At 43.0% G+C, this 16,048-nt stretch overlaps 1 protein-coding gene across 2 annotated transcripts in view; it reads right to left on the bottom strand.

Moving 5' to 3' along the window:
- PFDN1 (prefoldin subunit 1) overlaps positions 1-16,048 on the bottom strand; it is a 68,495-nt gene that overhangs the window by 4,405 nt on the left and 48,042 nt on the right. The window contains exon 4 of one of the 2 annotated variants that reach the window (XM_032425210.1): positions 12,520-13,478. The exons of the other annotated variant lie outside the window; for it this stretch is intronic. Coding sequence (XP_032281101.1) covers positions 13,458-13,478 — 21 coding nt within the window. The 3' untranslated portion in view covers positions 12,520-13,457. Of the gene's footprint in view, positions 1-12,519; positions 13,479-16,048 lie in introns of those variants that run through there. 2 annotated transcript variants of the gene reach the window in all.

The raw sequence follows: 16,048 nt of genomic DNA, 5'->3' as shown, positions 1-16,048 counted from the left end.
ACTGTCAGAAAAGATGCAGAAAATTAAGGAACCAATGATCAAGTCAAATTTTTTCTTCCTTGAATTTCCACACTTTCTTCCTAAAACTACTAGTCAAATCAGAAATCCTGTGGACCCATCTTCCCCATTTCTGTAAATGACAACTCCATTCTTGCAAATGCTCAAAACCTTTGGTGTCATCTTTGAATCTTCCTTCTTTCACATCTGACATCCAATCAACCAACAAATCCTATGCACTACCTCAAAATGTATCCAGAACGTGACCTTAATGTATAGCCTCCTTAGTGGTCTCCTTTCTTCTGCCCTTTCGTCCCCATTAGTTTCTTCTCCACACAGTGCTCAGAGTCCTCTGTGAACACTTAAAACCCTCCAATGGCTTCCAATTTCAAAATGAAAGTCAAAAGCCTTTTTGCAAAGCCATGTTTCGTCTTGTTCTCAGCGGACTCTGACCTCAAGTCCCTCTCACCCACTCAGCCCCAGCCACCCCGGCCTGCACCTCCGACTGCGTTGCCCCTCCAACCCACCAGCCGTGCTCCTGCCTGGCTTTTGCCCTTTGGCGCTCTCTCTTAGGAACTCTCTTCCCCACATATCCACAGTACTAGCTCGCTTACTTCCTTCAGGCCTTTCTCAAATACCACCTCATCGGGAAAAGCCTTGAATATTATGGCAGCTCTGTGCTCCCTATTCTCACCCTGATGTGCCTGCACAGCACCTGCCACCACTGGGAGTGGCAGCATCAGTCCATCTTCCCGTACAAGAGAAGTCCACAAGGGCACGACTTTGTTCTGTCTGCTGATATCCCAGTGTCTAGAAAAATGGCTGCTACATAAGAGGAACTCAATACCTGTTGAATAAAAGTGCATTTATGATGGGAATGATGACTTACTGATATACTTGTATACACACTGCTTTTTAGTTCTCCTCACAACATGAATGAATGAGGAACACCAACAGAGAAAGCAAAGACAGAAAATGACCCTCTCCTTCAAGATGATTTTCAGTTTGGGCCAATGCCTCTTAACCTCTGCCCCTAGGTAAACATAAGTCTCTCAACTCTCATTGATGTGCCTGGGAAAATCACAGGCTTACTTCTACAAACAGAACAGGCCCTAAGGGTCAAGCCCTTTATTAGATCAACTTGTAAAACTGTAAAACAAACTATCCCAATCTCCCATGTCCTGGAGTTGGAAATCCTTGAGAAAGTGTTTGGAGCTTGGCCAGGGCTGCTGTGAGCTACAAGGGGATTAGGACTGCTGTGTAAACTCCAGGAGGCCTTTCAAACCCACACCTTCCAGCAGGAGATGGCCTCACTGCAGCATTTTTCTGTCTTGCTGAACAATCTCCCTCAGAAGCTTTCCCCTAGGAAATTCTCCAGTGGAATCAAACCACAGAGGTCTGGGTGCAGCGACATTCCTGTGGGCCTTGTTCTGGAGTGAAATTCTGAGATTTCCTGTGGGGCTCAGCATGGCCAGGGAAATGACATTGTTGCAGTTATTGCTCATCAGCCTGAGGTTCTCTCTGGGAGTCAGGCTGAGGGGCCAGTGTTCCCTTTATGACCTCCCATGAAGGAAAGAGGCTCAAGTCTCTAGAACTTTCCTGACATGACATAATCTCTCAAATAGACCGCTGAGGTAATTCATCTTGTGATGCTATCTCTATAGACTTTTTTTCCTTAGGGACTTTGTTTCCTCTCTTTCTCTAATATTTCTCCTGTTTGCCATTTCTTAAGGTATAGAAAGTAGTTTTCCTCTCTCATCCTCTATTTCCCCATTTGTAAAATGAGGATTTGGACTATACAGGTATCCTCACTCCCCCATTATTATTCTTTAGACACAGAGCTTTTTCTTCAAATGAACTCTTGTCTCAAAGACAAATAAGACAGGTAAAATAGAGCTGGGGGAAGGGTTGGGGGCAGATTCGGTGGATAAAAGCAGAACTCCTGGCTTGTCCCATGCCTCCAATCCAGGCTACACGGGCAGTAAAATGGGCATCTTGATTCCCTTCTGCCCCTGATGTTCTGTGAGATCTGTGCTCAGAGACCCTCTGCTCTGAGTCCCACGTTTCCGATCCTGACTTTGACCTATCCTGGCCACACTTCTCCCTTACGCTGAATCCACGGCTGCCAACTTCTGCTGACCACTGCCAACTTCAAGCTCTACTATTAATCAAAACACGTGAAGCAAAGGCCACCTTCTCACTGTTGCTCCCATAGCTCCTGAATTAAAAACCCAGAGCCTCACTGTCTCATGCTCTCTGAGTCCACAGAACTCTAAAACGGCCAGAGGATGCCAGCGGCCCACACTGGGGAAGTTTAGCAAGAGGCCAAGAATTCACTGAAGGCTGAGAAGGCATGTCTTGGCAGACAGGGGTAAAATGTGACGAAGGCACAGAGAAGAAGGAGGAAGAGAAAGTAAGAAAGGCAACGAGGAGTGACAATCAGAGAAGTGAGGAAGGGAAATGAGACCGAGATGGCAGAACTGCAGCAAGCAGAAGCGGCGCAGAGCTCTGCAAGTGCCAGTGACCGGGTGAGGCGCATCACCAGGGGCAGGGAAGACAGGCCACGTCTGACCGGGAACTGAAAGCCAAGAGACTGATCCACAGACACATGTCGGCTTGGGAACTCATCAGGGTGCATCCACTTCACCATTAAGGATACAACTAGGTGGGGCACCTGGGTGGCTCAGATGGTTAAGTGTCTGCCTTTAGCTTGGGTCATGATCCCGGGGTTCTGGGATCGAGCCTGGAGTCGGAGTCGGGCTCCCAACTCAGCAGGGAGCCTGCTTCCCTCTCTCCCTCCGCCGCTCCCCCTGCTTGTCCTCTCTCACTCTGTCAAATAAGTAAATAAAATCTTAAAAAAAAAAAAAAAAGGATACAACTAGGCAATAAGGGAACTTGTGAATTTAACACAAGTCTGGGAGACAAGCTCAAAGAATGAGAAAGCAGATTTAGGCATGGAACAGGAGAATCTAGGGAGAAATCTAAGAAGTTACTGTCTCTGCAACTTTCAGAAACCGCTTTCAAAAGGTCCTCTGCTAAAAGATGTGGTTTCGCTGGACACTGACCTTGTTTTTCTTCCAGGTGGTCTCTTACCTGTAAAGAGACTCTGACACTGCTACTCTGTGGGGTCAGACTCCCAAATCCCACCTGTGACTGCCCAAGACAAACCTCACCACGACTCAACGCCTTAGGGCAGAAATACACTGGGGGAGGGGGTGGGGAGAGAAGGATTCTATTTCCTCCCCTTGGTCCCCCTAGGGTTTGGGTGATCAATACCATTACTGCCCGCCCTAACACATGAGCTTCCTTTAAGTCCCAGAGAAAGCCCAGCCCATCAGACAATCCAGGAAAGAAAGTAGAAAGAAAACTCCCGGGTAAGTGCAGAGCCAGCAGAAGGGCCAACTGTTTCAAGGCACATGGCGCTGAGTAGGCTACATCCAAAGCATTATTACATTTTGGGGCACCAGGCTTAAAAAGGGATGAGACATGTCAGTAAATCATGTCAAGTGATAAGCAGTGAAGTAGGTAGAGATATGTGGCTCAGAAAAGATTAAGAGGAGAAGGAACCTGACCACTGCCTTAAATATCTAAAGCAATGGCTCTTAAAATGTGGTCCCTGGAATTTTTCCAGCATCAGCAACTCCTGGGAACTTGTGAGAAAAGCATAATCTCGGGCCTTAACCCGGACCCACTGAATCATAAATTCTAGGGATGGGGCCTAGCAATCTGTGCTTTCACAGCCCTCCGGGTGATTCAAAGCACACTTTTTAAGTTTGAGAACCACTGTTCAAAAGTGAGAGTTGGCAAACTGGATTTTTTTCTATAAAGGGCCACTCAATATCTTAGGCTGTGTGGAGATGTCTCTGTCACAACTACTCAACCCTGCCATCATAGCATAAAAGCGGCCACAGACAACGTGTAAACTAGTGGGTGCGGTGTAAATGAATGGGGTATCTGTGTTCTAAACACACAAGAACAAGCAGCAAGGTGGGTCGGCCAGCAGGCTATATGGTCTGTCAACCTCTGTTCTTAAAAAAGGAGTCTTAGGGGCGCCTGGGTGGCTCAGTCGGTTAAGCGTCTGCCTTCGGCTCAGGTCATGATCCCAGAGTCCTGGGATCGAGCCCCACATCGGGCTCCTGGCTCAGCGAGGAGCCTGCTTCTCCCTCTCCCTCTGCCTCTCTCCCTGCTCATGCTCTCTCTCTGTCTCTGTATCTCTGTGTCTCAAATGAATAAATAAAATCTTTAAAAAAAAAAAAAAAAAAAAGGAGTCTTAAAAGAACTGATTCCAGCAGGCAGAGATTTCAGAGATTTTTAACTTTCAATGAAAGTTGCCTAGTAAAAGCCCAAATTTCCATCCATCCATCCTTCTTCTGTTCATTCATTCAGCCCAGTGCCAAACCATTTTCTCTCTTTCCCTCCAAACTCCGGTCCTTGAAGTCTGTGGCATCGTGCTTTACCAGCCTCTCCCCCCGCTGCCACCACCTACAATACCTGAGTACTGGCCCTCATTCGCTGACGGCTCACCGTCCTCTCCACCACAGCCGCACCGCTCAAGGGGACTCCAACAAGAATGGCAATCCTTCCAATACCATGATGTCCCCTCCCCTCATAATTTTTATTTCACCCCACCTCGGCCACCCACCCGCAGTCACACCCTAGGCACCGTGTCGACACCACCAACTGCACCACCTCCGACATTTCAGGTTCACCACCACGACTCCGTATTTTTCCAGGTTGCCGTATCTGATAATTCTCAACTCCAGCATTTCTTCAACTTCATCTCAATGACAAGTTTTGTTTTGTTTTAAGATTTTTGTATTTATTCATTTGAGATAGAGTGAGAGCTAGAGAGAGAAAGAGAACACACACAGAGGGTGAGGAGAGACAGAAGCGGACTCCCCACTGAGCAGGGAGCCCAACACGGGACTCGATCCCAGGACCCTGGGATCATGACCTGAGCCAACGGCAGATGCTTAACAGACTGAGCCACCGAGGCGCCCCTCAATGACACGTTGTTCATTATACATTGTTTCCATGGCCTTTCCCTTCCTACCCATCCTACCTAGCTAAGCTTCCACAGTCCATCATTTATATATTAACCCCTTACAAATATCCCTTTTCTACTTTGTTCTGCTCTCCCCTGTTGCACTTGCCTGGCAAAATGCCAACCCAAGTTAAACCCAACCATCTGCCTACTCATGCTCGTACCTAAATGTTAAAGAAAAACACTTAAATGTATGGAATGGTTTCACTTTAAATTCAGGACCATGAATCTCAAATGGGCACTCAACATTGTCCTAGTATCCTATTAAACTTCTTTAATAAGTTCACTTGTGTGTTCTCCAAAATAACTATTTCATACTTTATCTGGTCTCCTCAAATCTCCTATACTCTCTCCTCCACTCTCATTCTCAGGTCACTGAGAAAATACAAGCAATCTCATGAGAATTGCTGCTTCTCCCCACTACCACGTCCACTACCTGACCCGCACTATACAGATACTCTCTTCTCTCCCTACTGTTAAAATGGATAGTGTCCCTGCTTCTGTCAAAACACAGCCCTTCCACTTGGGCACTGGTTCCATCTCCACTCACCCTCTCAAAATTTTCACTGCTGCAGTCAGCCTTTTTCTTTTTTCCTAATTTTCAATTCTTCTTTCTCTGCAAAATCTTTCTTATTGAGGCAAATCATTTAAAAAACCCTTTCGTGTCCTCACATTCCCTGCAGGTACTCTCCCCTTCTCTCCTTCCCTTCTTAGCACAATTTCTTGATCCAATTGTTTTTAGTAGGTCCCTCCATTCCTTACCTTCCCATTTGCTCCCCAAATTGCTCCAGTTACTATTATTCTTATTTTTTTTTTTTTAAGATTTTATTTATTTGAGAGAGACAGAGACCGTGTATGAGAGAGAGAGCATGACGGGTGGGGAGGTGTGGGAACAAGGGGCTCGATCCCAGGACTCCAGGATCATGACCTGAGCCGAAGGCAGACGCTTAACCCACTGAGCCACCCAGGTGCCCCTGTGCTTATTTTTTATAGCACAGAGGAATCTGTTACAATCTTCTTATAACTTTATGACTCTCTTGGCCAAATACTCTCTCTACAAGTCTTCCAAATGAGCAAATAAAGTAACTTTTACTATTTCAGTGTGTCTTTAGTTTGCTCTAGTCTTACAAGAGCTAGAGAATCCAATCAATAGTGTGTACTGTGGAGTTTGGCCTGTAGGCATGATAAAGCGGTAGGTGGAAAAGGGTGTGCCTTCTCAGAGAGGAAGTCAGGGCAACACCTCACATTCTTGGAAGTGGAGGTGCGCCTGACTCAATTGTGAGGACAAGACTAGGAGGGAGGACATGAGGCAAGCATCTGAAGTCACTTCAGTACTGCTCTCTGCTCCAAGCAAATCAAGAATCTCAATTTTCTTACAACTCAACCCAAAAAGATGAAGAATACAATTAAAAGATGGGCAAAGGACTTGAACAGACATTTCTCCAAAAAAGATATATGAATGTCCAATAAGCACAAGAAAAGATGTTCAACCTCATTAGTCTTTATGCAAATAAAAACCACAATGACGGGCGCCTGGGTGGCTCAGTCGGTTGAGCGTCCAACTTTTGGTTTCGACTCGGGTCATGATCCTGGGTCTTGAGATCAGTCCCCTCATGAGCTCGGCACTCAGGCCGAGTGCCAGAGTCTGCCTGAGAGTCTTTCCCCGCACCCCCCTTCCCCTCTGCTTGGCTCCACCCCACCACACCCCCCGCTTGCACAGGAGCTCTCTCTCAAATAAATACCCCCCCAATTTTTTTTTTAAAAGCACAATGAGATACTACTTTCTACCCACCAGGATGACTATATATAATCAAAACCAGAAAATAAGTGTTGGCAAAGATGTGGAGATATTAGAACTCTGATATACTGCTGGTGGGAATGTAAAATGATGCAGTTACTGTGGAAAACAGTTTGGCAGTTACTTAAGAAGTTAAAAGATAACACTGCCACATGACCCAGCAATTCCACTCCTACGTATATACTCAAGAGAAATCAAAACAGGTGTCCAAATAAAAACTTCTGAATGTTCATAGCAGCATTATTCATAATAGCCAAAAACTGCAAACAACCCAAATGCCCATAAATTGAGAAAATGTGATATACCATACAAGGGAATACTGTTCAGCCATAAAAAGGAATGAAGTTCTGATGCATGCTACAACATGGATGAACCTTGAGAACATGGAGCTAAGTGAGAGAAGCCAGATACTAAAATCCACACTCTGTATGATCCATTTATATGAACATCAGAACAGGCAAAACTATACAGACAGACAACAGATTAAAGACTGCCGGGTGCTGGGGGAGAGGGGAAATGGCCAGTGACTACTTAATGGATAAGGGTTTCTTTGCGGAGGGGGGGGGGGGGGTTGAGTGTGTTCTAGAATCAGACAAGTGGGGATGGCTGCACAACACTGCGAATTTTATGTTACATAAACTTCACCTCAATTAAAAATAAAAAAGAATTCCTGGTCTTCTCAAAATGCTGTACCACAAGGAGAAAAGACAGGACATGAAAGCCCTGTGTTTAAAAACAGGCATGGTGGGGCGCCTGGCTGGTGCAGTCAGTTAAGCGTCGACTGTTGGTTTCAGCTCAGGTCGTGAGATTCAGGCCCGCGTCGAGCCCCGTGTTGGGCTCCGCACTCAGCAGAGTCTGCCTGAGAGTCTTTCTCCCTCTTCCTCTCCCTCTGCCCCTCCTGCTCGTGCTCTCTCTCTCTCCAAAATAACTAAATAAATTTTAAAAACAGGCATGGCAAGGCAAGCTCCTAATGAATTATTTTCACAGCAAATCAGTCTTTGCTCCACCCAAAACTCAGAAAATTACACACAAACTGGCCAAGGTAAAATAAACTGACGTATTAATTTCTGAAAACTAACTTTAATGTTATCAGTGTAAGTACTAAACATTTAGATTAATGAGTTAATTAGGTACTCTGGGAGAGCCAATGAACAAACAAGGGTAAGGAAATTTCTATGTGATCACATTACTACTTTCCAATCGAGGAACATATTTATACAACTAAAAAAATAGAGATACGGCAACCGGAAACCCGTAAAAGGAACGGGAGACAGTGAAAACAAGCAAGAGCTCAAAGCCACCACAAGCACAGATTCATGACTCATAGGCACCTCCTCTGCTGATTTGTCTAGGTCAGCAGAGGGCATAACTGGAGAACTACAAATACACTCCAGTATCAAAGACTTATTTATAAAGCTTTCCCCAAAAATTGGCTTTCTTTTCATTAAGAAAGACAAAAGGAAAACTAATAGTTATACCTCTCAGTATCACCAAGGAATTACTACTGCTCTCGAACTCTAAGCTAAACCTCTAGGTGAGATAAGCAACCTTGGGTCTTTGCTCACATTGCTCGCCGTGTTCTAAAGGGCACCGGGAGGTCAGCTCACATCACCCAGTGACACCTCTCCATCCGGGGTGATCCAGAAGCTCATACCATGATGAAATTACTCTACAGACCAGACGTCACAGCTGCCACTTGTCCCAACTCTACACACACCCAAGTTACCATGGAACGGGTACAAACAGAATGGAGTTTAATATGCTATTAGCTCTGATCTAAGTAGCTGACATAACACCAATTAAATTTATAATGACACTGGAATAATGAGAGAGCACTTGGCACACTTCTCTTTGCAAACATGATTCAAGGGGTGGTTTTCATTTTGCCCTTCCTTCAATTTCCAGATGCTAGGTCTCTTAAAAACCACTTACAATCTTTTTACTCAACGAGCTGGCGTTTAGGGGGTTTACCATTTCATAAGAGAAGGACCACTAACTTATTAGAAGGGCCAGCTACTAGGAATATGCAACCACAGTATAGGAACCCTCATTTTTTTCAGAGTAAAACTGAATATCGTGGTTGAAATCTAGAAACCTGGGTTCCCAATCAGCTTCCTCACTTTCCCTGACTGATTCTGGTTCTGGCTCTAAGAAGGATACTTGATCTCCATTTTCAAAAGACAGGCAGACGGGGCGCCTGGGTGGCTCAGTCATTAGGCATCTGCCTTTGGCTCGGGTCATGGTCCCAGAGTCCTGGGATCGAGCCCCGTGTTGGACTCCCTGCTCTGCGGGAAGCCTGCTTCCCTCTCCCACTCCCCCTGCTTCTTCCTTCTCTCGCTGTCTTTCTCTCTGTCAAGTAACTGAATAAAATCTTTAAAAATAAAAAATAAATAAAACACAGGCAGAGGCCATGAAATTTATGAGATGGCTTCACCACAGAATCCATGGCTGTTAGGAAATAAGAGCAGCAGACATCACTGTCCTGGGGGCACTTGCGCCCTTGAGCCCCTACCAATGGCTGTATTTATGCTACACATGGAAGAAGTCACTGGGCCCTTTGGCTACACTCACATGGTATATACTGAAGGTATAGACAATGGGTCCTTTGCATAAAATACAGAAAGTTTTATGTTCTTACGGAATACCCTAGAGCAGTTTAAATGAGTGAACTACATATTAGTGTGGGTAGAGCTCAAAAACAAAAACAAAACAAAACAAAAAAGGTTACTGAAAGATCCAAACAATAAGATGTCATTTGTTAAATATAAGATGCCATAAAACATGGAATGGAAAGATACACACCAAAAACCTGATAGTAGTTGCTTCTGGTGAATGGGAATAAAATTGAGGTGGGCTTGGAAGGGAAGTTACAAAGGAGATTTCAATTTCATTAGTACTATTTTTATAAAATAACAAAAAAGTAAGTATTACGAAATGCTAACATTTGTTAATTCTGGGTAGTGAGTACACAGGTGTTTGTTAAGTTAGCCTTGTATATATGTGTATCTTCTTTATTAAAAAAAAAAAAAAAACCCTTTATCTTACAAACATTTGGTGGCAATGTGCTTAATCAGTAAGTAGCTCCTGAGCATCCACCATATGCAAACAACAAATCTTATATTTATTGAGTATTTTTCAGGCACAATGTCAAGTGATTTACATGTATTATGTTAAAAGGTAGGTATTTTGAGGGGGCGCCTGGCTGGCTCTGTTGGTAGAACATGAGACTCTTGATCTCAGGGTCATGAGTCCAAGCCCCACACTGGGTACAGAGGTTACAAAATGTTTTAAAAAGGTAGTATTTTTTAAGGGAGAAATGCTTATCCTCCTCACTTCTGGTATTCATCAGCTATAGCCCTGACCTCAATCTACTCTCAGGAAGACGAGTGGTTTTTCTGACTGGCGTGTTTGGGAAAAAGCAATATTGCTCAGCTCCTTCTGCTCTGCCAGGATCTGCCTGCTTGAAAAGGTACACATTTTCTTCATTTGTTTGACAGTATCAGCGTGCCTCTGCAGAAAGAGACGTGTGGTTGTCCCACACTTGGAGAGATTTGCTGGGTAAATTCGTCTCTTCAGTATGCCTAATTCTGGATCAGTTCCAGAAACCGCTGTTATCACTGCACACTAAAGCCACATTCTTCAACCTTACCTTTAACTAATAAAGGGAAAATATATAAAAAATTTTTTCTCAATCTGCCTTTCAGTTGGTTCCACACTTAGGCAGATAATAAAGAGATTATTTGTTGCCCCTCTCCATCAACACTGTTGTTGCCATTTTATAGAAGAGCGGATTTAGGCTTATAGACACTAAGTAATTTACCTAACATGTAGTAAACAACAGGACTGGAGTTCTAATTCATATTCATCTGATTTCAGAGTTCATATTCTTAATTATTATGCCAAGGCATTATGCTACACATATCCGAGCAAAGAAAAGCAATACCTACTACTTGCTAAAAATCTTCAAGATGAACTAAAAAAATATTCTAAAGGTTAAAGCTTTTCTTAGTATATACTGAAAGAGGGTAGGAAAGTGCACATATTTAGGTGTGTGCATATGTGACAGCATGTATGGGGAAAGTACGGTTTATTATAAAATCCCTTTAGGAAACTTTTAACCTTCAAAACTAGTTCAAAACTAGTAGGCATGTTTGCTTTCACCCATGTAAGTACCCACCTCCCTCAACTATGACTCAAGATACCACAGATGCATAGCAGGGCTGCTTATCTCCTGGGCTCTAAATGAACTGTGTTCAACCACTCCCTGCACTACAGTCCCACGGACAGAGGGCTCAGCTCTGAGCCTAACCTGGTGCCGGCCTCTACCTCCCGCAACCCCTCCCTGAGGGAACAAATCTGTTTCCCTCAGGAGACCAGGCTCGCCTGGCTCCAGGGTCAGTACGAGGAAGAGAAGGCCACAAAGCATCTGCAACCCAAGTCTAATTGAGCTGACAGCTCCGGCTGCCACCACAAAACCAAGGGCATGGACAGTCTCCTCACGATGGAGGGAGTGGCCCCTTCTCAGCACAGGCTTGCCCATATAGGCATTCACTTAGTTCTCTGGACTCACACTACACACTGTCCACACCTCTGGAAAGAGCTTTACACCCTGCTGCAGTGCCGTTGGGCTTAGTCCATGACTCTCATTCATTCTTTCTCTACTACCTTTTCTCCTTCGTTGACCTACTCCAGTTTTATAACTTTAAATGACACCTATAAACTGACAATTTATAGGTAATTCTCAACGTATTTCACTAGCCTGGAATGCCAGATTCATATATCCAACTATCTATTCAATATCTCTACTTGGGTATCACAAACCAAACTTTCAATTTGCTTTTAAAATTACTTTTGAAACTTGAATATCAACTAGGAAAAACTGACCAAAGAATTACCACTGGCACACGTGTTCCCATAAACCTGTGGAATCTCTGTGGAGCCAGTACACGTGGAATGCTATGTGGAAACCACACTACATGAACAGCATTGGCACTGGGAATAACTACTTGCCCAAAACAAGTAGTATTTACACAAAGTGAGTAGAAACAATGTGGGTTTCATTCATTTTAGCCTTAACTCTTTTTTCTCTTAGACTTCTCTAGCCTCATTTCTCACCCCAACCTCCTTTACCATTCCACTTCCAGACATTTGTCCCCACTATTTCTTTGATCTGAAATGTTCTCTCCTCTGCCCCAGCCCTAAGCAAACAAAATTCTAACTGACCTTCAAGGTCCAGGTGAAATGACCCCTCTCCCATAAACCCATTCCAGATCTCTCCAAGAGGAGAATGAATGATACACATGGGAGGAAGGAGGGGCCAAAACTCTGAGTCCTCTTTCATCCCTACACCCAACTGTCTTTGGCTTTACCTTCAAATATATCCAGAGGCTGACCACCTCCACTGGCACTGCCCTGGTCCAAGCCACCATCAATCTCTCACTTGGATAATGCAACAGCCTCCTAACAAATCTCCATGCTTATACCTTTGTCCCTTATAATCTATTACCTTTTTTTAAAAAGATTTATTTATTTAATTTGCGGGAGGCAGAGGGAGAGAGAGAATCTCAGTCAGGCTCCCCACTGAAAACGGAGCCCGACACAGGTCTCGATCCCAGGACCCCGAGACCATGACCTGAGCCAAAATCAAGAGTCGGACACTTAACTGACTGAGCTACCCAGCCGCCCCTAATCTATTTTCAATATAGTACCCAGTCTGGTCCCGTTAAAATATGAATCAGATCATGTCATTCATCTGTTCAAAACCATCCCCAAACTCCCAATTCCAGAGCATAATCCAAAATCCTTAATATGGCCTGCAAGCCCTATATAATAATCTACTCCTGGACCCTTCCCTGATTTCTTCTCTACCTCACTCAGCTCTAGCTGAACTGGCCTCCTTGCTATTCTCCCAACTGGTCAATTACTCTCTCACCTTCAGGTTTTTATATTTGCTAGTCCCTCTGCTTGGAGTCTTCTTCTCCCAGATGTACATGTAGCTTGCTCCCTCACTACCTTCAGGCTACTGCTCAAATATCACCTTATAAGAAAAACCTTCCCTGTCAATACTATATAAAACAGTTTATACACTCCCATCATTCTGTCTCCATACTCCAAGGTATTTTTCCTTTTAGCATTTATAAATTATACTGTTTATTATCTCTGACCCCGTCCCATTCACCAGAATATAAGCTCCATGCCCATCAGGGCCTTTGCCAATTCTGTCTTCATTGCATAGACCAGCGCATGGCATATAGCAAATACAACAGACTATGTTCGTTCCTTAATGTATGAAAGTAAGAACAAAAAGCCTCCAAAGACATAGCCCAAAGTACTGTGTGTAATTCAGACACTCAGCAAACATTTAATAATGCCTTTTTAAAAATATGCATATACTTCTTCTGGCCTATCTAACAACTATTATTGGCCAAAGCCTTATGTCATAAATCCAGGAATCGTTTAGTCTTCCCAAACCAATCAGTTTTAAGTGAAAAAGTTCAGCCTCTCTATTAAAAGCATCTAAGTTTAAAAGTTTATGGCAATCGATATTTTATAATTTAGTTTGAAACTTGATCCAGTTTAAGGCTTCAACTATACAATCAGAAGCTCCTTCTTTCTCTTTTATTCTTCTTCACCACTTATCTAAAGAAAGCAGACAGAGAGTATGCATTAATGAAGGCTTTGAATTTGAACTCCAAAGAAAGCCCAGGTTCTGAACAAAAAGTGAAGTTTTTCTTTACAAATTTCTGGAGCTGATTAAACTCAACCACAAATTACATCTGTTTTGAGCTACTTTTAAAGATTTAAAGCACTGCCAGATATGTCATTCTACATGAATCACAAGACTTTATCATATATATAGAGCACAGATAATCCTGAAGACTGTGTTCTAAGTTATATATTTGAGAACCTTTAGTTCAGTTAAAATCATGATTTCATTAAATTAGAGAGGAGGGCAGGTTGGTGACTTAAGAAATGTCCAAAAGTAAGCATTCCCAAAGCCTATGGTGTCCAAGCACTCGGATCCCAGAGCTTTAGGTAAACACCAGGCTCTACGTTAACATAGGCTTCCCAAGACATTTCCCCCCAAAGAATCTCTAATAAAACCAATCCACTTCTTTCTTTGGTGCTTAAAGTGGTCAGGTTCAGACCACCTCCCCCGCCCCCAAAAAACCAAAAAATTCTGGATTTTGGATACGACTTCAGATACAAAAATCATTAAGCAACCTAAGAATATAAAAATCAATAATCCCTCAGGTGGGTCAACACAAACTGTAGAATACCAGAATATAACTGAAAATTTGGTCCTAGTTTTCATATACTCCACCACTGGTAAATACATAGCAAGGGACAGGAAAGGCATTTAAATCATTCCTTCGCGATCAACAGCTTTACAAACAAGTACTAGATTGCTATGTCTACTTTACAGAAAGTTATTGCTAGAATTTGAAAAAAACCAAAGGCAAAGAGGGGTCAAGAGCCAAATCCAAGCAGAGCTTCATGTTGGCACTGTGGGTTAAAATTGCACAGGTATACTGGAGTCAAACGTGTGGTAATTTCATCAAACAACCTGACTCTCTGAACAATGAGTTAGGGAAAAGGACTGAACAGAAAGATTTCTTTATTCTCACACTCACTGCCCCATCTGTAATCACCATTCTCTCCTTCTCACCCTCTCTTGCACACTAAGTGCATATTTCCACTGTCAAAAGCCACATTAAAAGACCAGCAAAAGACCACAATCACCTGGTTAACCTCTAGCATAACTACTGAGTGGAGCATGCTCTTTGAGGCCCCCAGCGCTGGCTCTACACTGCAAGTGGATGTGGGTGCGTGAGCCCATTGGAGCTTGGGAAAAAGGAGAGCTCAAACAATGTTCTTGTCAGCACTTTAAACAAAAAATCCATTCAATGATAATGGCACCATGTTCCTTTTGCCCTTTCTCCCTAGGAACTAAATTAAACAGATTACAGACAGTGGCAAGAGCTGGCCTTAGAACAGCCTCCCCCTTATTTATTATTTTTAGCAATTTAGTCCGACAACGCCTGACAACTAAACATGCCTAGAATAGCTAAAGGGAGGGGGGATTATCAGATACTACCAGCAAAAAAACACTAGTCATCACTTCCTCCAACCCCAAGAAAGAAGCATTTTCCGTGTCTTTATAGCATCATGCAGAGTTGGAGCTTTTAGAGTCTCACATAAAAACAGAGTACATATAAAACATCAGTGGAAACCGATAATGCTTCCTGATCTGGAGGACTGTTCCACCCTCACATGTGTTTTCTTAAAAACAAAAGCAGAATAAAATGAACTAAGTTGTTTTACACAAGAGTTAGGAGTAAAATGCATCTGTGTCCATTTTGGAACAATTCCCTCACAAGATAATTATGTACCCAAAAGAATGGCTTCATGAATAGTGATGGAATTCAAATGTTTTTATTATGCTGGTGAAAGATGAAAGATTGGCAAGTAAGACAAAGTGAGGTAGGAGAAACTCCTCTAATTAATCAAAATTAGGAAGACAGCACCACCCACAGACACTCTATTTATAAATGAAATAATGTACTAAAAATTCTCTGAAAAATGAAAAAATAAAAATGGTAAAGTAGAACTATCTGCATCAGCAGATTAAAATTCATAAAAATACACTTTTTATTGTTTAGTAAGATAAAATGTCCATGTACATTCAGGAATTTATAATTAATAACACTTCCTGAACATTTTTTGCCACGATTCTAAGTATGATGTATTTTATAAGACAGTATAGAATAAAGCACTACAAATGAGTAAAATGATGTCTTCCTGGGTATGTTATTTTAATTTATGTATGTGGGATTAATAATACAGCCCCATCCAAAAATATCTCTAAAACAGGTGATACGTAATATACTACCTTAAGCCATCACAAGCACATCTGTGATTTCGTAATTTAAGCAACTACTACAAAGATATCAAAAAAGATGTTACCTTTTATTTTTTTATATTTTTTTTTAAAGATTTTATTTTCTTTATTTGACAGAGAGAGACACAGCGAGAGAGGGAACACAAGCAGAGGGAGTGGGAGAGGGAGAAGGGAGAAGCAGGCTTCCTGCTGAGCAGGGAGCCCGATGTGGGACTCGATCCCAGAACCCTGGGATCACGACCTGAGCCAAAGGCAGATGCTTAACGACTGAGCCACCCAGGCGCCCCTGTTGTTACCTTTTATTACA

The sequence above is a fragment of the Phoca vitulina genome, unplaced genomic scaffold (genome assembly GCF_004348235.1).
Source record: "Phoca vitulina isolate PV1807 unplaced genomic scaffold, GSC_HSeal_1.0 scaffold32, whole genome shotgun sequence".
In the NCBI taxonomy this organism is placed as follows: domain Eukaryota; kingdom Metazoa; phylum Chordata; class Mammalia; order Carnivora; family Phocidae; genus Phoca; species Phoca vitulina.
Note: the sequence above shows the minus strand (reverse complement) of the source record. Positions and strands in the feature narration are given on the sequence as shown.